The sequence below is a fragment of the Acanthochromis polyacanthus genome, chromosome 11, assembly GCF_021347895.1.
Source record: "Acanthochromis polyacanthus isolate Apoly-LR-REF ecotype Palm Island chromosome 11, KAUST_Apoly_ChrSc, whole genome shotgun sequence".
NCBI lineage: Eukaryota > Metazoa > Chordata > Actinopteri > Pomacentridae > Acanthochromis > Acanthochromis polyacanthus.
In genome coordinates, this window is record NC_067123.1 from 36,662,402 (window position 1) to 36,685,417 (window position 23,016).

The following is a 23,016-nucleotide window of genomic DNA, read 5'->3' on the forward strand; positions in this document are numbered from 1 at the left end:
GTAGACATATCTGTTCTGTGAAGGCACATTAGGCGAGTTTTAAATGGAAGAATGGGAGGGAACTTGAGTAGCAATGATTAATTTAGGTGTAAAACTCTGATTCTTAAGCCTTTTTGTGCAACGTTTTTCCTTATAACATTTTTTAAATAAAAAAAAACAGGGTTTTTGTTCTCATTATCACAAATATGTGCAACGTTCTCACTAAAAACTAATATATTTTTAAACATTGATATTATTTTATGACGTGTGAACAGTCTGATTTAATATAACTTATGGTTTCCCCTTTAAAAAGCAATGTTACTTAAGACCACATTTGTCCTGATGGAGAGTTCAGCTCATTCAAATTCTCTCTGTAAACAATGCAGTGGTACTTTCCAGGCCAAGATGCCGTTCCATAATCTCGCGATAACACCCTTTCCCCGTCACGTGACGTAGGCAGGCTCTTCTTCGCGGCTTCACTTCGGTGGACACGTCGGTCGAACCGCTGCTGTTGCGGAGCTTCTTGCTTTCTCTCCGACCGACAGAAAGCTTTTTTTTTTTTAAACTCTGTGCTTACGAAACCGTCTCCTTGTCTGTGTTTTAATTTACTGTCAAGTTCAAAGAGAAAATTAGCGTCTTTTGCTTTATTTGGCAGCCATGTAGATTACGACTTAACAAAAGTAAGACTTTATATTGTCATCTTAAAATCTCCAATGCACTATTATGTATTCTCCTCAAAATTACACAGTAATAGAACAGTTTAACATCGATAATATAATATAATATATATATTTTTGATGAAATACTATACTTTCCTAAAATTGAGAATTTTATTAGTATATTTTTGCATCGTGGCAAAACAGCGTTTATTTCAGTAAAAGATCTAAATGTGTCTTCCATCAGTGTTGTGAGTCAAAAAAAACTTCAAAGCAACTACATAGGAAAAAATATATTTATGCTTTAAGGGTAGAAATATTGATATATATATATATATATATATATATATATATATATATATACATGACATCATCAGTATGAGGATAATTCATCAGATAGTTTAAAGAACAAAATGAAACACATTCATAAGATTAATATTGTTGTACAGCTGTGTGTGGCTCTAAAAATGTACCTGCAAGAAACACGCTGGGTGAATTTTACCTGAGACTAGTGGACTGTATCTATCCAAATTTAAAACAATATTTGGCTATCAGTGACAGGTCTATTCACACTTATCAAATCATGTTTGGAAACATGAACTGTCATAGCTGCATAAACATATGTAATTACCATTAGTTTGTAATTATTGTTGACTGGCATGGCTCATTGGGACACTTAAACTGAATATAAACATTATTAATGTCATTAGATACACTTGTGCTTTTCCTTTTTTCACGTCTGCTGTGAAAAATGTACATACATAATGTCATAGGAGGAGGTGACACGTACCTACTGATGAACCTACTGATAGTCCATCATCCATCCATTATCTACCCGGAGAAAACCCACACATGCACAGGGAAAATGTGCAAACTCCATGCAGAAAGGTCCAGGGAAGGCTGGGATGCCATCTTTTAGCTGCAAGGCTAAAGTGCTAACCACCAAGTCACTGTGCAGTCAATACTTATTTTCATAAATTGTCTTTAAAAAAAAAAAAAAAAAAAAGTACGATTGCAGATAAATTGCCAGCATTTAAACAAGAGAACAAGTAACTACTAAGTGTTACATGTGGAAAACATGACACCAGATAATACTGAATGCTAATTTATAGCAATGCATAGGTCAAATTTTCATACAGTCTCTGCACATTTTGAGTTTTCTCTAATAAATAAACAACTCTGAAGTAAGAGGATGGAGAAATGTGTCTTATTCAAGCAGTGATATAGAACTGTGTACTCCCTGTCTCTGTACAGTTGGACTTGTTACATCAGTGGAGCTTATCTTCAGAGAACACCGGTATTAAACCCTCACTTCATACAACCTACACATCTGAGGATCATTAAAACCAAAGCTTCAGAAATCTGTTGGCTGTATCGCCAGCTGATGCTCCTGTATGCTTTTAGTATCCTGTCTGAATGATGAGATGGATCATCAGGCTTGCACTACTGGTCCAGGACGCAAGCAGGCCACTGAAATGTGATCTTAAAGCACTATTTACAATATAGCTGTCGGTAAGAAAGCACGTGTAACTCAAAATGTAAGCTGACCGGGGAACGAGAGCAAAGTGCTGCCACTGATGTTCATCCAGTTTATAAAGAATACAGAGGATCTAACATGAACCGTATATACAAAGATCTAACACAAACATGATCATATAGCTCATTAAGATTCAAGTAGTAAAATGAAATTAACTCAAGGTGCAAGGTTTTCAACAGAGAGCAGCGATAGCGCGTTAATAAATTAAACTGAGGGTCTCCATCTGGTTGTCCATTACAGCACACTAAGGTCAGTAGGATTTACATTTAAGAACAGGCTACACATAGCCTAGCCGCGCTAGACCCATGCTCTGAAGACGCAAGGGTCTAGGCACGCTCGACAGGGAGGGAGGCGGGCTAAAAGGTTGTCTATCAAATCACTCTGCAGCAATTGGGTAGGTATACAACCAATCAGCGCAACGAATAGGCTCCTAGAGCGCCAGAAATCAGAGGATGCGGTAGTTCGGTGAAGCCTTATTTATACAGTCAATGGGTGAAGCTCAAGTATGTTACAGACATGTTAACAGAAAGATTATTCAGAGTCGGTGCTAATGGAGCTTAACGACTGTTGTCGTTTTTGTTGTCAACCCAGGCAGAGAAGTAAATTCGTTGCTGTGGGTTGTCTAGCGTGGCTAGGCTAGTTGTTTCCGGTTGTTTCTGTCAGAATCGTCGCGCCTTTGTCGTAAATTAGTTACGCCTGCCTTCTGACTCTACACTTCATGGTGATTCGTCCGGCCAGTTTTAGGAGCATCCAACCTCGAGCCTTATAGAGGGTAACTAGACCCACCCTGGCAGAGAATTAAATTCGTTGCCGTGGGTTGTCTAGCGCGGCTAGGCTAGGCTACACATTCCTGCCTGGAGTCTCTCTGCTGGTGTTGAGGGGCTCATTCGTTTGCAGGAGGCTGATAACTGGGTCTGCGTGAAACCCGGTCCAGTCGGTCCACAGCTACGCTCTCAAAGGCCCTCCTCATCAGAGGATGCTCCTCCAGGACCTCGTTGAAACTGTCCACGCTCAGGGAGTAGAGGCGACAGTAGGTGTCGGCCCTCACGGTGGCTGTACGCCGGCCCTGAGTCAGCAGGCAGATCTCTGAACCAAAGAAGAGAGGTCCGTTTCATTATTAACCCTCCTGTTGGTCAAATTGACCCGTTTTAAAGTTTGAAAATCTGGAACAAAAATACATTTTCACAGTGAAACTTCTGATGTCCACATTTTCAACATTTTTGGGAAATTTTTCAACATTTTTTGGTGGAAAAAAAATGTTTCTTTAAGAACATTCACATAAAAATCAACCAAAATCCAGCAAATTTCGCTGAAGCTGAAGTGATTACCAACACATAATTAACAATAATTAGCATGATTAGCTGATGCCAACAAGAATAAATAGTTCCAGTGCTAATCCTTGTGAAAACAAGTTAAATACCAAGGGCCTCTAGAAATTTTTAGATTGCTATATACTTGACTAATTAGTCAAATAACAAAAAGGTACCCAGCAACCTTTCTATTGATCATTTCAGTGATATTCAAAGCAATACCGTTAAAATGAGCTGGTTCCAGCTTCATAAATATGAACATGAGGCATTTTCTTCCAAGCTGAACTGAACATTTTTGGATTTTGAACAGAACATAATGAAAGACAAACAGTGAGAATAAGAAGTTGCAACCTCACATCCAGTGTGGATTTTAATGATACCCGGATAAGCTTTAAATTTGGAACACTAAGAACTGCAGGGGAGCTAAAAGAGGGTCAGTGAGAGCTTTACTAACAGGAGGGCAACTACAAAAAAGAAGCTGAATAACAGAGCCTCTTACGGAACAATGTGAAGGTTGAGGTCAGCGGCGAATGATTTACCTCCAAAATACGCTCCGTCACTGAGCCTAATCTCCTTACTGCCGCGGGGGATCACGGTGACGGTGCCGTGCTGGATGAAGTACATTTTCCGACCCAGAGTTCCTTCTCGTATAATCAAGTCTCCCGGTTGGAAAACTTCGAAACGCAGCTTGGTGAGAATTACCGTCACGAAATGAGGGTCGGTGTTGGCGAAGAGCGGCATGTTGGCTACCAGCCCTCTGCAGTTGTAGCTGACAATCTCCTGCACAGTGGGGAGGAAGAAGGAAGTAATCAGAATCAGAAATAGTCAAAATCACACTAAAATACATATTTATTTTATCTTGACTGTAGACTTATACATAATTTACTATTCAACATAGCTTAGTAGAGATTTGTGCATGTATATTTATCAACTTTGCTAATGGACATGCTGTCATTTTATTACTGTCTTTTTTTCCAAATTAATGACATAATTTAATAACTTTTAAATTGAAGTTTTTAAACTACATGTTCAAAGGGTTTTGTAGGGTAAAAACATTTCTTAAACAGAACATTTGTAATGTTTCAAGCCAAAATGTAGAAGTTTAGCTTCTTAGGTATGATAATCCTCTAGTTTTCTTTGTCTTATGGGAAAATAAACTGAATATATTTGGGCTTTCACGAGTTGATTTGACAAAAAAATTAAAGAACAATGCAACTAATATTTATTGTCATATAATTTATTCTTCTAATTTGTCTTTCAATTAATCATTTGGTCTTTCAAACATCAAAAAGCGGTGAGAGAACAACAATTACAGCTCTCCAAAGTTGAAAGTGAGTAATTTCTATATGTTTCTGTCGCACAGACAGCAATCTAGAGACAAGACGGTTAGAAATTCATCGTATTTAAGAGGCCGAAAAGAAAGAATATGGAGCATTTTTGCCTGAAAATAAAAAGAATAAAGCTATGATACGACTCAAAACAAGTGCAGATTAATATATTGTCTATGATTTAATCTTTTCAGATCCACAAAAGACTTTTAAAGTTGGAAAAATCAGATTTTTGTCAAATTAGAGACACAACAGTAAAAAAAAATCCTGAGCAGTTTGCTTGATCATAAAAGTAACTGTAAGCTGTTTGTATCTCTTAAGATTTACAGTGTGGCACCGCAGTTAAACAAACATTGCTGAATGTGAATTTACATACCTTTTCCATACTGTGTCAAAACCATAATCTGTCTGTACCGGCACAACTGCCTTTAGCAGCAGATCACTGGTTCAATTCCCAGCTGAATGGACCATTTGTTGCATGTTGGTCCAAGTTTCCTGTCTCTGATCACCGTCCTATCAACTAAAGACTAAAAAAATCCATAAATAAACCTTACAGGGAAGAAATAATCCCTTAAATAAACAGTTGATTAGTCTCTTGAGGACCAAATCGGAAATACTGAGCGGTTTTTGTGACGATTTGAACCAATGTCACACCAAAATTCTAAATCTTCGCGCGTCTTTACCGCTTTTCTTGCTTCTATTTCATTGTAAATTGAATATATTTAGAAACTGAACTGTCACATGGACAAAACAAGACAATATCATGGATCTTCCACTTCAGATTACTGGAAGCCTCATCAGGGTGTTCCCTTCCTTTCGCCTTATATCAGCTGGGATTGAAAGATTGTTCATTTCATTTGTATCGTACCATATAGAACTGAGGAGAGAACTCGAAAAGAGAAGATCAGGTCAAACATCTGATGAGTAACACACCTCCTTGAGCGGATCGCTGAGCTCTCCGAGGATACTGTCCTCATCGAACATCTTTCCTTGGAATCGCTGCTCGTAATAATCGTGGATCCTCTGTCTCACGTCCGCCGGTAGTTTATGGAAGGACATGTACTGCTCCACCTGCTTGTACTGAAAACATTTGCAGAAAGCACACGTTGATTTGACCTTCACAAGGACACAGCTACAATTAGTCACATTTTCAACCATGTGCTCGCCGAATTACTCCCAACCACAATAATCGCACACTATTTGTTTTACGTGCTTTTACTCCCGTTTTAAGTGGATTACAAACTCATTTGTAATGGGCATTAGCGAACAGGGATCCAAAACAAAGGCCTCACCATTTGTTCATCATTCGCTACCGCTTTATCTTGTGAAAATCCCCAGGAATGGGTCACAGTAAAGCCACAAAATCCATTAGATAATACAGATATTCTCTAGGCATTTGGCACAATTGCCATGAAATAAATTACGAACAAGTAAGCAAGCCTATCATATGAAACATGCCCGTGATATTAAACCTGAAAGCCAGAATCACATTAGCGTCCACGTGAGGCTCCTGGGACATATTGTCCATGAATCAAATGACGCCGTAGGTCAAAAGGATTTAGAAAGTTTTCAGGTCGGGGCAGAGATGATACCTTCTCCTGATACTGGCGATGTGATGCGTCCAGGGACTGCACCAGGTTGGTGGCATGGCCGAGGAACATGGCATAGCAGGTGGCCCCGACGACCATGCTGATCATGGTGAGCCACACGTCAGTCATGCCCTCCGGAGGGTTGGCGCCGTATCCGATGCACAGCATGTGACTCATGGCCATGAACAGAGCGTAGGAGTACTGGATGTGCCATGTAGAGTTCTGAGAAGTGAAAACGAGGGGAGAGGAGCCGGGACACAGCGATGTAGGCAGGTGGAGAACAGATAATCAATCAATCAATCAATCAAAAATTTATTTAGAGAGCACTTTACAACACTCATGGAGACCAAAGTGCTTTCCAGTTAAAAACAAACATTAAAACTAGAAAAGCACTCGGAGAGCGCAGACCTCCACCAGGCCATCTGTTTGTCTGTTTGTCTGTTAACAGCATAACTCAAAAAGTTATGGATGGATTTTCACCAAATTTTTACAGAATGTGCGGAAGAGCATTCTGGCGGCCATCTCTCAGTTGTACAGAGTCCTTCAAAAAAACCCTGGATCCAGACGGTGATCCGGATCACCTCCAAAATCTAATCGATTGTTACTTTTGCTCTTCCGGACATTCTGTAAAAAATTGGTGAAAATCCGTCCATGACTTTTTGAGTTATGCTGTTAACAGACAAACAGACAAACAAACTCCGATGATTACATAACCTCCTGGGGGAGGTAATAAGAAATAGAAGCAGATTAAAAGAAAGCAACATAATCAAAGCTAGAGTGGCTAAGAATGTCACCACATTATATTTTCAATATTTGGAATATTTACTTTGTTTCCTGGAAGGTAACTACAGGGTTCATCTATTTCAAATCACCAGGGCCTTCTGCTCGACCATCTCTGATTTGCTTTTAATTGTTTTATCATAAACTATAGATATTTAAAATGGTTTCTGTGAAGTTTTAGATCGATATATCAAGAACTTTCCACAATGTTTTTTTTTATTTTTAAATAAAAACTACCCATTACTGTTATTCTCAGTCGCTTTGGTACGTTTCTCAGATCAGAATTGAAATTCTCAAGACTGCTTGTTCAGTCTTCACATCACTGTGTCATGTGTGCACATCAAAAATCAGTTTCTCATTTCTTTGAACAAGTGGCAAATGCTTTGGTGCATCCATGCAAACGATTCTGTACAATTCTCTGCTCTTTCCTACATTATCAGTTGCTTTATGTCATGTTGATCAGATTGTATTATAATGGGTCTCGGTTGAATAGTTTCACCCCCCACAACATTTAGGCATGAGTTTATCGCATAAGTCTTTACATGCAAAATGGTTGAGCAAGTCGTCATAATATGTCAAGGATATTTATATATTTCCTTAGACTTTTTTTCTAAATCTGTCCTGATTTGGTAAATCCCTCCCAGGTGAACCTTCACTTTCTCTAACAAAGGGAAATGTGTGAAGGGTTAGGGTTTTCTAGATCCCTCCAGAGTACACTGTGACGAAGCAATCTGACTGTCTTATCCACACACAAGGACTTGTCATTCTGATGGCACTTACATGTTCATTGACACAGATATTTACTTTTAAGAGATGAACTAAGGATTTTGAGCGAAAGACTGGCTTTTGCAGGGAATTCATGGTGTGTTGCTATTTTTACAAATTGTTTTGAGAAATGCACTTACTGTTTTGCAAATATACCAAAGCGACTGAGAAAAACTGTAACCCACTTTCAGCATGTTTTTCTCACATTGAAATTTGAAGCTATTTTTAGACCACAATATCTTAAGAACTATTAAAGTAGAGCTATCTGGTTATCGGGCTATAGAATTCATTTTAAATATAAGGTTTTATATACATCGAACTGTGTTTTGCTGAACTTGTACTCACCACCATGTTGTTTTTAGCCACCCAGCAGTCTGGAGGAAAGTCCTGGAGCATCGGCACCATGAAGGTCAAGCAGCCGTCCCAGTGGCACAGCAGCAGCATCATGCCAATCAAGTTGACTATACGCACCACTGCACTGGCCAGGTCATACGTCATGTGGAAAATCTGGCAGGGAGAAAGTTATGTGAAGGATAAAACATTCAACTGGCTGAATTTAGAGTTTCTCATGTGTCTGTTCTGCATCTTCTTTTACCTCTTCCCACTGGTGAATGTACCGGATGAGACGAGACAGTCGCAGAAGCCGAAGCAGACTCAGGATCTTGGTGAAACGGACGATGCGCAGAGCTCTGGCGGTTCGGTAGACATCGGAGGACTCGTGTCGGGACTCCAGGTCGACGATGAGAAAGATGTAGTCGACGGGGATGGAGGAGATGAAGTCCACCATGAACCAGGTGCGGAGGTAATGCATGCGGATCTCTTTGGGGTCCAGGATGATGTGGCTGTCCTCTCCTAAGATGCCCGTTCGAAAGTTGAAGACCAGGTCCATGAGGAAGAGCGTGTCGGACAAGACGTTGAAGGTGATCCAGGGCATCGTGTTCTGGTCCTCAAAGAAGGTGATTCCCCAGGGCAGGATGACCAGATTGCTCATCATCAGCAGGAGCATCACGATGTCCCAGTAGAACCTGCACAGGACACGAGACGAGAGCTTTAAGGTGAGGTCGACTGGCTGGAAGCAGAGCTACTTATTTCTACATCCAGGTCCATAATCTTGTGTTTCTGACTAGATAAGACAACATAACTCAAAGATATGAGCAAACAGACTCATAAAGTTGTATAGGATCTGCTTTGAATATTAATACCCGCAAATAAATTTAGTAAACAATCCACTCAGTATTCATTAGGACTCTTGCTTTTATGTCCAAGAGGCAGAGTTCATTATTACTGCTATGGTGCAGTTACATTAATTCTCCTGTTGACCTCATTTACAGGCACCAAAAAATGTTGTTTCCTTGTCTGAAAAAAATACAAAAATTCAACAAAAAATCCCCAAATTTCTGAAAATTTGCAAAACCCTCAGGAATAAAATTCCAATAATTCCTTCAACGTTTCCCTTACAAATTATATTTTTTAAAAATCCCCCAAATTTGGCAAGAAAATGCTTGTAAATATTTTCAAAATAATGAATAAAAATCTTCCAAAGAAATGCTAGAAATATCTAAATTGATTACGTATATATCAGTAAAACATCTAATATTTTCCTTAAGAACGTTCAGAAAAAAATCAACCAAAATCCAATAAATTTCGCTGCATTTTGGTTGATTTTCTTTTTCTGAATGTTCTTAAAAAATTTTATTTTACATCTCTTTTTTTCCACAAAAGATGTTCAAAAAAAGCATCTGATTGATCAATCTCCACATTTCACCTCAATTTATCCAAAAAGCCCAAAAACTAAAAATCTAAACCAATGAATAGTGACAAGACAATCCCACATTGTGCACTTTGTAAAATGTAAATAAAAACAGAGTGAATGACTTAAAAAGAATATTTATCCCGTGTTTAATTAAATATATTATAACACACAGAGTTGGGTTTTTTTTCTAAAAGCTCGGTTTGAATTTAATGCCAGCAACATATTTCATTTGAGTTACGGCTCTCTCTCCATTCATTTAGACAGGAGAACAGTCTTCTTCTTGTGAGAATTGCCTATAAGGACTTCGGTAATGTCTTGTAAGAGCATCAGTCATTTATACATCACTGTTTGAGAGGAAGGACTTTCTAGTTTCAACTAAGCAGCTTAAGATAGCAGGAAGAGATGGACGGTTTTAATTAGCTGGACTGCGATTTTCTTAAGTGAAAGGTCAGGCTTTTAATTAATAAAAACCGTATGTTACTAGCTACAGCTGCATGGCATTAGATTTTTGCCCCTATGTACTAATCTGTACCAATGTACTAATTTTTCCTGCTAAGTTTTGCCCATAGCGGCATATGCACATATTTTTTTCTCAACTAACTGCAGAAAACATGAGCTCTCTCCTGCAACGGTGAATGTTTCCACAGCATTATTCCAATAATGTTGTCACAAAAACATTGTTGATCTAATGTTCAAAGAAGGTATTAAAGATATTTTCCCATTTGAGGCGCCCAGGTAGCTCAACTCCTAGTAGTTATGATACGCTCTGTCAAGCAAAACAAGTGAGCTAATTAGATAAAGAGTCTTTAAGTCAAATACTTCTTAAACTATTCAGTGAAAAACAGAAGCAAAACATATTTCGGTCAGACTGTCCCACGCAGCGGTGATGGGTTCAGTTCCTGCCGTCCTTTGCTGCTGGTCATTTCCCCATTCTTTTCCTGTCTCCTGTCTTCCTCTCACTATGACTGCCAAATACAGCTGCTAAAAGGCCAAAAATCAAGATATTTCTCATTGGAAATCATGTTCCTATAGCATTAAGAAAACTCATAACATTTTAACCGTAACATTCAGAGGATGTTTGGAGGATGCTGTCAGATTAAGTTACATGAAAACAAAGAACGTTCTTAAACCAACGTTCAAAAAATGTTGCTGTAATGTGACATTTGATCAAAAATAGAACATTTTGCCTGCAATATTCTGAGGATGTTGTTGAAGGAACACATTATAGAACATTTCCTCTGCGAAACATTCCCACAACGGTAACAAACAAAAGATGTTTTCAGGACATTTTTAGAGAAACATCTTTAGATAACTTCATCCTGCCTTTAGGGAGAACATTACTTGAAGTTTGCAGAACTTTCTCGGAATGCTTTTAAAGTAATTTTTCGGCATTTCTGTTGGCTTTATGACAGGTTAATAGAGAGACAGACAGGAAAGTAGGGAGAAGAATGGGGGTAGATCTGCAGCAAAGGACCATGAGCTGGAATCGAACCCAGGCTGCTTCAGGCACTATAACCTCTGTTTCTGTTTATGGGTCGCACTCTCAGCCAGCTGAGCATCTCAGAATGCTTTTAGAGCAAAAAAATATCTAGCGAGGATTGACATTTTGCATGCCTGCTCTTATCATAACTTCCATGTACAGCACAGATAGATAGATAGATAGATAGATAGATAGATAGATAGATAGATAGATAGATAGATAGATAGATAGATAGATAGATAGATAGATAGATAGATAGATAGATAGATAGATAGATAGATCTAGTATCGTGTTTCAGGTTTAAATGGGGTCAGAAAGCTTCAAAGTTTGAAGTCCAGTTGCAGAATCTGAAACAGCCACCAAAGGGCAGGTGAAGTCATCCAATCAAGAGGACAGTGTGACGTTTGGGAATGACCCACTTTGAAATGACCCTTACTCTCATAACAGCTTCTGTCACAGGAGGAACCCCTCTCATTAACGATTAACGGCACTTGCCTCATCGGGCTCAACGTACCACCAAGAAGGCGATGGAGAAAAGAAAGTGTCGCTGCTACTGTACATGTCCAGCCTGTAATGTCTGGTTTGTACGGTCTGTCCTGCGCTGTCTGCTGTCTGCTTCATGTCATACATGTCTTCAGTTCCCTATAGGTCTCCAGTGTCTCGTTATACACCAGGATTTCCTTACAGATTGTTTCCATTAAGTGTCAATCACTTGTCGCTCTTGGTCGCTCTTTCTTGCCTGCGGTAACAGAATATGAAGCAGGCTATTTTTGATTACAGTCACCCTCCACCAGTGATTGCAATACGAGGTCTGTGAGCAAAGCGGCCAGCTTCTTTAGCCCGGTAGGAGCCGAGACACAGAACTGATTGATGGGTTTTTCTGCTGTCGTTCATGTTTATCCCTCCATCAATCTCTCGTGTCCGTGTCCTCGGTGTCTACACGGTGGTTTACATGACTACTTATCATCACTTGTCATGTTGCAGCAGATTAGTGGCTGCTTGTTGCTAATAACACCACTGAAGACTTTAGGAAGGCATTATGAGCGTCACCATGAACTGTTTCGCTTATGTGTGAGTGTGTGTGAAAGGGCGGTAGTTGCAGTGTGGTTTCTTGAATCCAGGATTACGTTGTCAGAGTATGAACTAAGTTTAAACATGATTAAAAAGAATATTTAAAGTATTAAATTGATAAAACTCTAATTATTTGCAAGAAAAGCCACATTTCTTCAATTTTTTTATTGCTGTTGTCCAGATTGCAACTGTTTTAAGTGTATCAGATAGGGATGTCTGATTGGTTGGCCGATATCGGCATAGAAATGTAATATCGGTCAATATCGTTATCGATTTTTTTGCCTGTGATGAAAACCGATAAAATAATGCCTGGATTTTGATGACAGTTTTCAAAATTGTAAAGTGTAGTTGCCACATTACAGTAGACTCAAAGAGGGAGAATGTGAACTGTTGTTTGAGACAATTAAAAGCAAATAAAATGGCATTATTTCTATGAAGTAGTTTTCTTATTTTGCACAGGCAATGTTTACATTCAGAAAACCTTTTTGCGTTTGAGAATGCATCCAATGGGGCAGCACAATAAAATTAAGCATAAAGTGCTAATTCCAGGACAGGCGATATGTGATTTTACCTAGAATTAGTTAAAAAGCCCACATATATCAGTATCGGTCGATATCAGAATCAGAAATTGAGAGTTGGATGAAAAATATCGGCATATCGGTTACTGGTGAAAACACCAATATCGGACATCCTTAGTATGATGAACTGCCATGAAAAGCAAAGGTCAAATCTGCAAAACTAAGCTCATTTCCTTCAACCTCAGCTGTATTTTAAGCTGCTAATTAGCAAATGAATCACCAAACTGTGACACTCATGTAGCGTTTCCTGGACACAGATTATGCCTAGTCTTGGATTAAAATGAATTGTCAATGAGAATCTTCATACAAAAGTCAGTTTAGTCCAGGACCAGGCTTGACCTGTGTCACTATACCTGCTAAACATCTCTACCATTATGATTGGATCCACTATGCAAAAAAGAACCAACTACCTGACCTCAACCCCTAAAACAAAACAGCTGAGCAAAAATTTAGCCGTTCCAACCCATCCATTTTAAAGTGGAAGTTTGAGCATAAGGTTTAAGGAGAGCAGGCCTCCGGTAATCCCCCCTCAGCTGTCTGTGTATTATTGCATAATAGAGCAAGATGGGAATTATACGGATTCTTATGGGCAATAATCCCTGTGCATGGGTTTATCCTCTCTGTCTGGCATTGGCCGGATGTTTAAAAATTGTTTAAATTTGATGACGACTTTTATTAGTGGCCTAAAGAACAGATTTATTTGGGCTTGGATGTTGTTTGGTCTCTAAACGGTGACTGACTGAACAAATCCTTCAGTAAGTGAAGCCAAACTGGGCTAAGAACTTGTTGGATGTTTGTCAGTTGGAATAATAAACAGGATGAATGAATGCAGTTGTCCCTCCTCATGATAAAGGGAGGCACAAGGGGTATGATTAATCCAGATGATCTTGTCCTATATACTGTATCACTAATCAGATCCCTTCATCGCCTTATCATGTGCTAGGAGCCCTGACATCAGCTGCTGTGCTGCAGCCTGTCCTTGGAAGAACTGTGTGTGAGGCTCAATCACGATACCTGCTGGGAGGAAACGCTTTCAAGGGAACTCTATGGATGATATTCATGGATCAGGGGAGTTGTGTAGTGAGAATATACTGCATTTCTGGCCCCACAAACTTAGACTGGGTGGTAGCTCATCCTCATCTTTACCTGAAGTCACTGTAGGGGTGGATGATCCACACTCCAAAGCTCTTGACCCTCTCCTGCTCAGCAGCAACGCCCTTGTGGCTACCGAACATGCGCAGGGAGAACTTATTGACCCCTGGCTGCAGCATGGAGCCGAACTGCTTCTGGAAGAAGGTGGACTGGTCCTGAGCCAAGATTTCGCCCCCTCCGTCGCCCTCACTGGTGGGGTTCAGCAGGCCGTCCGGATCCGCCGTGTAGTCGTCGTTGTGCGTCCTCACCAGAGAGAACAGCGTCTTGGTCACGTCGCTCCTCTTGTCCGTTTTCGGGGACGGGGTTCCTGGTGGGGTCGTCCTCTGGGAGCCACTTCTCCATCTGGAGAAGCGGAGGCTGCTCCAGCTGCGGTACCGGGGCGTCTCCGGCTTAGGAGCCGGGCTGTCAGTGATGCCCTTGTGGTCCTCTATGCTCCTGGAGGGACTGGTCATCTTTACGCACGCAGCTGAGCAAAGCAAAGTTACTGATCTGATCTGGCTGACTGTAAAGTTCACTTACCAGTAAAGTTTCCTGCAAATGCCATATTCCGTTCTACTTTAAAGGGATTAAATACCCTAAAATAAAAAGATGGAACAGCCACTAAACATACCACCAAGCAGCAGGAGGTCGGCTCTCCACACACAAACACACAGGAAACCTCAAAATTTTACGCAAAAATAACAGTTTACCCTCCTCACGAGTTCTCACTGTACATCCAGAAAAAAAGTTGCAACACCCATTAAGAAAGTTCCCTCATGTGGTGAATGAATTCCGCTCCGCGTAAAAGTAGAAACCTTGAAGCTGCGGATGTCCTGCCTCCAGTCAGAGGACGGACGCAAATGGACAGACAAAGCTCAGTAGCCTTCAATAATCGGCTTGTTGGCAAAAGTGAGTCCGCTCACCTCTCCCTCTCTCTCTCTCCTCACTCCTCTCCCTCTCCCCCTCTCTCTCCTCACCCCTCCTCCTCAGAGGTGTCCGGAGATGCGGTTGCAGGTCATGTTGCGCAGTCAGGACGCGGAGCCTCCAGGTTAGGAGAAACATGATGAATTAAAGCTGCAAGCAGCGTTGAACGAGTCCCCGCACTCTTGCTGGTCGGTGAATCCAAGCATGTCCACCAGTCTCTAAGGGTAACCCCCTATAGGAGGAGCTCGTTCTCAAAAATAACCTGTAGTCTGTCCGTGTAGCTCAACAGGTCAAGCGGGCGAACCATGTATAGGGGCTGGTCCCCGAAGCTGCGGCCCGGCTTCGATTCCCGCTCGCCTGGGATCTTTCTGCATGGAGTTTGCATGTTCTCCCTGTGCATGCGTGGGTTTTCTCCGGGTACTCTGGCTTCCTCCCACAGTCCAAAAAACATTCTGAGGTTAATTGGTTACTCTAAATTACCCGTAGGTGTGAATGTGAGAGTGATTGTTTGTCTGTATATGTAGCCCTGTGACAGACTGGTGACCTGTCCAGGGTGTCCCCTGCCTTCACCCAGTCAGCTGGGATAGACTCCAGCACCCCCCGCGACCCTAGTAAGGATAAAGCGGTGTATAGAGAATGGATGGATGGTTGAAAAGTCATCAAGAACCGAAAAGAGAAATCCAGTTGAATTTCATTGAAGGTCCTGGAATTATGCTGTTATCAGAGCAAATAAGACTGAGACTTTATGAGGTGATTCAGAGGGCAGAGTAAAAAAAATAAAAGTTTTTCCCTTCCAGTTGAACTTATTTGCATGAAGACCCACACAGCAAGGTATCAGGGCCTCTCAGAAGTAATTATACAGCAGAAGGAAAGTTTTTCTGCCCTGAAAGAGGTTCTAAAGGTTCCAAAGAACCCACAAGTGCCTGCAATGGAAAACAGCTTATTATGTAACAGGCTGAGTTCATATATAGTAAGAGCTGATTTCTGCTGGTTGTGTGGTGCTGATGTGTAACTATACATCCAGTAAACATCTGTGTTATAACAAGGTTAACTTCTGAACAGGAAGAGCAGCTTTAACAATTAAACTAAACTTCTTCTCAGCAGAACATTAGTTAAATATGATGATTTTCTTCTATCAAATCCCTCGGGGGTTTATTTGCGTTTGCTTCAGACCAAAACTCACTTTAATGATGTTTACTGTCATTTGCCTTCAATTCAATTACAAGAGAAGAAAACTCAGGACTATCCTCATACAGTACACAGAGTGGACGTGGCCCAGTTTCTTTGTTCAGTTCATAATGTAAAATAAACTGTGACAGTCGGATGACTGCAGCTCATCAGACGTAACGAGAAACTGTAGTCTGACCAAGTTTTCTGTAAAACGAGGTTCTCCTGACATACAGATTACTTTGAGTTCTATCTGAAACTCTGCACTATTTCATAAAATTGCAAGACTCTCTGAGCTACTTTAACTTAAAAAACACTACTAAAAGCAAAAACAATCAAGACTGAATGAAACGTATCACCAGTTAGTTGAGAAAATGTGTTTTTTGTTGTGTTTACAATATCAAATTTTTCCCCTGATATGCATGCCAAATTTGACGAGTTTTGGGGTATAAGGCCGCCAAAAATGCAATTTCCCTGGCCGACAAAGTATAATAATTCCTTGCATTACAATAGGGTGCCCTTGCACTGCCTGTCCTCGGCACCGTCGGTGCTCAGACCATTACTCATCGATGGTTAAAAGATTTCAGAGAGGAAAACGACCAGCACCTGCCAGAGGTAATTTTACTCTCAATAGAACCCCATTAACCACTTCAGCTCATATTTGATGCAGATTCATCAACAAAATTCTTTCAAATCATATAGACAAGTCTCACAAAGCAAATAGCTTTGGGTCAATACATAATTTAGAGACTTTTGAAATTCATGGGATATAACTTGCATACATTTTTATTAAAAGTTAAAAAAATGTTTTTTTATGTTCATTATGATCATGTCTTTACAAATTCCATCATTATTTATTATGAAAACAATCACTTATTAATAAAAAATGGCTGAATATTACTAAAATATCAACAAAATAACCGTCCCAATTTAATAATAACCACCTTTTAATGAGCTAAACAATAATAAAATGAGCTTATTCAAAAGTTTTGATTGTGTTCTTTTTATTAAGTTGAGATATGTCAAATTTTATATAGAAAATAACAAAATGTGTCTGTGTCCGAGAAATCATTTTCAACAAAGTTATTCATTACAAAATCACCTCTCAAGGAAGTGTGTTGATTCCAGATCACATGACCTGCTCCACATGATGTCATTTCCTCCTGAAGAAAAGACTGGAAGACTCCAAGGCTAGATGACCACATCTATATATTAAATTATATGAGCAGTAAACCTGCATCTACGGCCCTTTGGCATAAAAACTAACACAACTAATTTCATCTCTTCAAAATTGCTTGATTGTCCCAAAAACCAACAAAAATCCAAAAACATTCCATGTCCTTTACATTATATTTCATGCCAATACTGCATTCAAGAAAGTAGAAACTACTGAATTACCTGAATTATTACCATTTAAGCAATACTCAGTGAAGCGAGTCCGGCTCCTTTTTAACAATGCTTCACATTACAGTTTCACACTTCATCACCTCGCACAGCGTTTGGTGTCACTTGTGCTCATTTCCCCGGCCAGTTTTTGTCCTGCAGCTCTGTGGATTTTGGGATTTATTCACTGAGTTTTGGACAACTGATGTGATGTGATATTTAGACACAAAGAGGCAAACTTCGTATACTGTTTGGTAGCTATACAATGATAAGCAGCTACTCCACTTGGAAGTGAAAACTGCGATATTTTTAATTTATAGGGGCAGATGAGGAAGTTCCTGATAGACTGAACGCCACGTTTCTTTCTTAAAATATATATAGATATATTTAGAGTTGCAGGGCAAGCATTGCTGCAAAGATATCAGCCTAAACTTCAGTAAAAATCATTTAAATGAAAGCTGTAGTGGGTATTCTCGAGCCTAAATAGCCACTGTGGTGTCTGTAGCGAAGCGTCTGACTTGACACACATCCAAAAGAATATAATGTCAACAGAAAAAGTGTTGTAGAAATAAAACACTATTTATTGTAACATAAATTTCTGATAAACTTAGAAACAAAAAGCTTCAGGATGCTAGATGCGCATTGCGGTCAAAAGCCTCTTTCTGGTAGACCAAACCTTCCTGGCAGTCTCTCTCGCTTTTATCCCCATCTTTCAGCCACTAGATGGGGTTAGCTCAAGAAAAACAGAAATTAATAAAAGGAAATCAATTGTCCTAGCTCGTAGAAAAGCTTTTCTATGAATAGAATTACAATGATTATGGATCCTCGCCTGTTGTTTTCCTTTTTGTGACCAGGTCAGTGTCCTGGACGTATCGATTATGTCGCCCCCTGGAGACCACATTTCACCACCGTCGACCTTCTGCTCTCTAAAGTTGATGTGTGTCGTCTCAAACACACTTGAGAAGCTGCAGTCACAGTTACTGGGTCACTGCTTCGGCCTGCTGGTTGCTTTACTTTCAGATATCTAAGTTACAGTAAGCAGTTAATGTTTTAAATGAACTAAACATGCCCCGGGTGCGGCTCTTTAATGCATTACGCAGTTGAAAAAGGAGCAGGTAAGTACAGCACCAGCCACGATAAGGTGAAGTCAGGATGGAAAATACCAGTATTTAGCAGCAACATTAGCATTTCAGATAGCATGCCAGATATGTCTATAGGGGCAAACACAGACCTGAAAATGTTCACTTACATGTAGCTTTTACCTTTTGAAATGAGTAGTTTGACATTTTGAGTCAGATGTTCTGTAAATGTGAAGCTGCAAACAAGAAAAAAGACTCAAAAGACGTAGTAGTGAAGTAAACCTTGTAATTGTCATTTCCACACTTAAGTTTATGTAGAAAGCAGTGGAGCTGCCAGGCACATTTTATTACTTTTGGATGAGAAATTTCGCCCATTTCCAGTCTAACTGCTAAGCTAAGGCACACAACTCTTTTCTTCTAACTCGCCAAAGCTTATTCTTCAGAATCTTTACTTTAACCCTCGTGTCGTCCTGCTGGTCAAATTGACCCGGTTTAAAGTTTGAAAATGTGGAGAGAAAAAAAATTAACAGTGAAACTTCTGATTTCCAGATTTTCAACATTTCTGGGAAATCTTTAAGAATTTTTTGGTTGGGAAAAAAGAAATGTTAAAAATGTGAAACCAAAATGGTTGATTTTTTTTTTGTGAATGTTATTAAAGAAAATATCAGAAGCTTTAATGATATATGTCATGACTTTAGATATTTTTATGATTTTTTAAAAGCTTTTTACTCATTTTTTTTAAAATATTTACAAGTATTCTACTTTTATAAATCCTTCATAAAATACTACAAATAAAAAACTGGTGCAATGATGACAGCATTTGTACAAAAGAGAAAATCTTTGCTTTGCACGTTACATAGAAATAAAAAGGCGGGTAAGGCAAAAACAGCCTAACATAATCTGGTGAAATGGAAGCTCTTCAAATCGTTAACATGTCTTTTATATGGAGGAAGACACTTCATGAGCGAAATAAACAGCCAACGCCACGGCTGAATATTTGCATTTCAGATGTCCAGGGGCTCCAAACCGAAGGAACCAATCCTCCTGGAGTGTTCTATGTCATCTTCAGAATCCATTTTCAGCTCGAACACGTGTGACTGAATTGGTCCAATATTACTTCCCGCTGTAAAGCAGCGTTGCAGCGTTTGAGTCGATGGTGAGCTGGTGTGCTTGAGTTGCAGAGAGCAGCAGACAAAAAGGCAGGAATTTTATGATCTAGATCAGGGGCGTCAAACATCCATATGAAGGACACTGTGAGCATCTGTGTTATTTATCTGCAGTGGAATTAACTTACTCTCACTTGTTTTTACTGCCACATAAATTCCTGAAAGACACAAACACACACCGCTGTTTACTCCACTCTGTTAGAAAGCTTGGGTTTGATGTGATGGATTGCGACTTACCCAGTCATGGCGTCGCTCTTCAAATAAGAGCATACTGGACTGTGCTCAATCAGTTTCGCTTTCAGGGAATCGATCTCCTGGTTCCAGGCATCAGATTCGGCTTTCAGGTTGGCTTAGTGACAGAGAAAGGGAAGCCACGTTTCAGAACTTCACAGTAATTCTTAGGTTTCACCACATGGAGGCGCTGCACTGCAAAAACTCAAAATCTTACCAAGTGTATTTGTCTTATTTTTAGTCAAAATATCTCATCCCACTTGATTTAAGATAAATTCACTCAACAAGTGACATTTCAGCAAGATGGAGAGACTTGTTTTAAGACAATGCATCTGAAATATCTTAAGTCAAACCTTGAAATGATGTTTTTTTTAGTTGAATTTTACAAGAAAACTCAAAATTATTTTAACCCTCGAAATAAAGCAATATTACAAATGTTTCTTTAAGAACATTCACATTAAAATCAACCAAAATCCAGCAAATTTCTTTGGATTTTGGTTGATTTTTATGTGAATGTTCTTAAAGACAATAGAAGTTTTACTGATATATATGTAATCACTTTAGATATTTTTAGGATGTTTTCATAATTTTTTTTCTCATGTTTTTGAAAATATTTACAAGAATTTTCTTACCAAATCTGGGGGACTTTTTAAAATAAAACTTTTATGGGAAACTTTTAAGAAATTATTGGAATTTTTTTCCTGAAGGTTTTGCAAATTTCGGGATTTTTTTTTGCTGAATTTTTGGATTTTCAGACAAGGAAACAATATTTGTTGATGCCCATAAATGAGGACAACAGGAGGGTTAATACATCTTAGATTAGGAGATCACATGAAAGCGAAAATCTATTTTTGAGTGAAAAAATGCTTTTATTTTAGCATGTCTGGCTTATTTTAAGACACCTAAGCTTGACAATAATAGTAAAATACAGCCTAAAATAAGTTTTCCCAGCTAATTTAAAGGTCTCAATATTCTAAATATATCTTGCTTCAAGAAATCTTCCCAAGCCGTTTTTCACTTGTTCTAGTGGCAGATTTTTTTCACTTAATTCAAGGTAAAAGTTCCTTGAAATAAACGTTTTTTTTCGGGGTTAGAGAGTAGCATTTTGTCCAGTGTGGCAGCTGTGTCGTACCTTCATTCTCCTTTTGTGTCTTCTCTGCTTCATTCAAGCCATCGGCGTCTGCTTTCTGCAACAGTGGGAGAAATGTCAGACATTGTTAACTGGTATTTGTGTCTTTTACAAATAAGTCGTGTTTGTTTGTTTTTTTACCATTTCTGCTTGACACTTCTCAACTTCTTCTTTCCTTTGCTCCATGCCGGTGAGCAGTTTGACCACTACGGCTTCCGTCTCCTTCACTTCCTTCAGCTTCTGAGAAAACTCCTTTTCCACCAAATCTTTTGGCAGGGCTTCATGCAGCTGCTCTTTAGAAAGTCTCTCCATGTCCACTTTCAGACTGTCCTCTGTCTTGCTGAGCTTGTCTATCATATGACGCTGGCCCAGAATAACCATCAGCACTCCCATGGACACCAGGATGAAGAAAACAGACGCGATCCAGTGAACCCGCATGATGCTGTTTGAGCTGGTGGAACAAAACGGGCAGGACAGGTTTTCTGACAGCTTCACTCTGATACAAGCAGCGTGATCACAAAACTCATTTCACTTTAGAGTCCTGTCTTGCTGAGTCTTCTTACCTTATCTGTTTGGAGTCCACTTCAGTTCCCTCGTCTCTTTAGTCTCCTCGGACTGCGCAAGAATGAAGGTGACGGTGTTGTTCTTAGTTTTTCCTCCTCCCGCTTTCTCAACCGCCTCCTGCGCGTCTGCTTGAGTTTCACGGGCAAACAGGTTGAGTGAGGTCCGAGCCGACGCTGCTGACATCACCTGTGATTGTGGAACCTGCTGCGTTTCATGTCCGCCCTCATTTTAACAGGCTGGATGAGAAGCACAGGAAGAAATATGTAATTTGGAGATTTTGTGTGTCACTGAGGCGTTTTTGTACACTTCTCAGGCAAAACACTCAGAGAAAATGATCTGCTAGATCTCAGATCAACATTCGTTTCTTTTTCAAGTAATGAGAAACAAACAGTGGCAGCTAGAGTCAGTATGTAATTGCGGGACTTTTTGTAACATAGTCGACATTTTTGCTGTTTTCAAGCCTAAAACCAACATGGCCGCCTACAACTAAAAACCATATGACATTTTTACACAAAGATTCTTCTAAATATTATATATACAATCGAGTGAAATTGAAAGTTATTTCTGAAGATATTGTAGTAAACCTGTTGACATGCCATAAATCCACACTTGACTCATACACTACTTTACACTAAATAACTCAGAAAGCCTTGGAGTCTACCAGTCTCTTCTTCAGGAGGAAATGACATCATGTGGAGCAGGTCATGTTAACACACTTCCTTGAGAGGTGTTTTTGTAATGATTAACTTAGCTATAAGTCATTTCTTGGACACAGATACAATTTGTTGTTTTCCATGTTAAATTTGATATACTGCCAAAAAAATGATCTGTCATGATTATCTCAACTTAACAAAAGAACACAATCAAAACTATTTTAGAATAATCTCATTTATTATTGTTTATCTAATTAGAAGTTGGTTGCTATTAAATTTGGATAGTTATTTAGTTGACATTTTAGTAATATTCAGTCATTTTGTATTAAGTGATTGTTTCCATAATAAATAATTATGGAATTTGTAAAGACGTGATGAGAATGAACATGAAAACATTAGTTTTTTTTACTTTTAATATAAATGTATGCAAGATTTATCCAATGGATTTCAAAAGTCTCTAAATTATATATCGACCAAAATAAACCTTGGTACTGTCTCAGTAGTAGTAATGAGGTCAAAGTGTTTTTTTAAAAGTATATTCCAACTATGTGGGGCGCGGTAACAATAAGTACATGGTGAAATCTCAGAAAGCTTTTTTTTTTTCCAAGGTGAGGAATGTCTGCACCTTTCACTGCATTTTCTATCTGCAGAATATGCTACAGACATGGACATATAAATAATGTTTTTAACTATTTTAGTGGAGGCAACACTTGTATCTAAGTTCAATGCCTATAGAAAGTATTAATATCTCCTTGGAAGTTTC

At 39.3% G+C, this 23,016-nt stretch overlaps 1 protein-coding gene across 1 annotated transcript; it reads right to left on the bottom strand.

Annotated features, from left to right (window-relative positions):
- Positions 1-1,635: 1,635 nt before the first annotated feature.
- On the bottom strand, positions 1,636-14,920 carry LOC110968894 (potassium/sodium hyperpolarization-activated cyclic nucleotide-gated channel 2-like). Its single transcript, XM_022218899.2, has 7 exons — positions 13,973-14,920; positions 8,540-8,969; positions 8,290-8,451; positions 6,403-6,621; positions 5,744-5,890; positions 4,022-4,262; positions 1,636-3,258 (listed from the first exon to the last, which is right to left on the bottom strand). Exons 1-7 carry the CDS (start codon positions 14,428-14,430, stop codon positions 3,056-3,058), a joined length of 1,860 nt encoding a protein of 619 aa, XP_022074591.1. The 5' UTR covers positions 14,431-14,920; the 3' UTR covers positions 1,636-3,055.
- Positions 14,921-23,016: the final 8,096 nt, after the last annotated feature.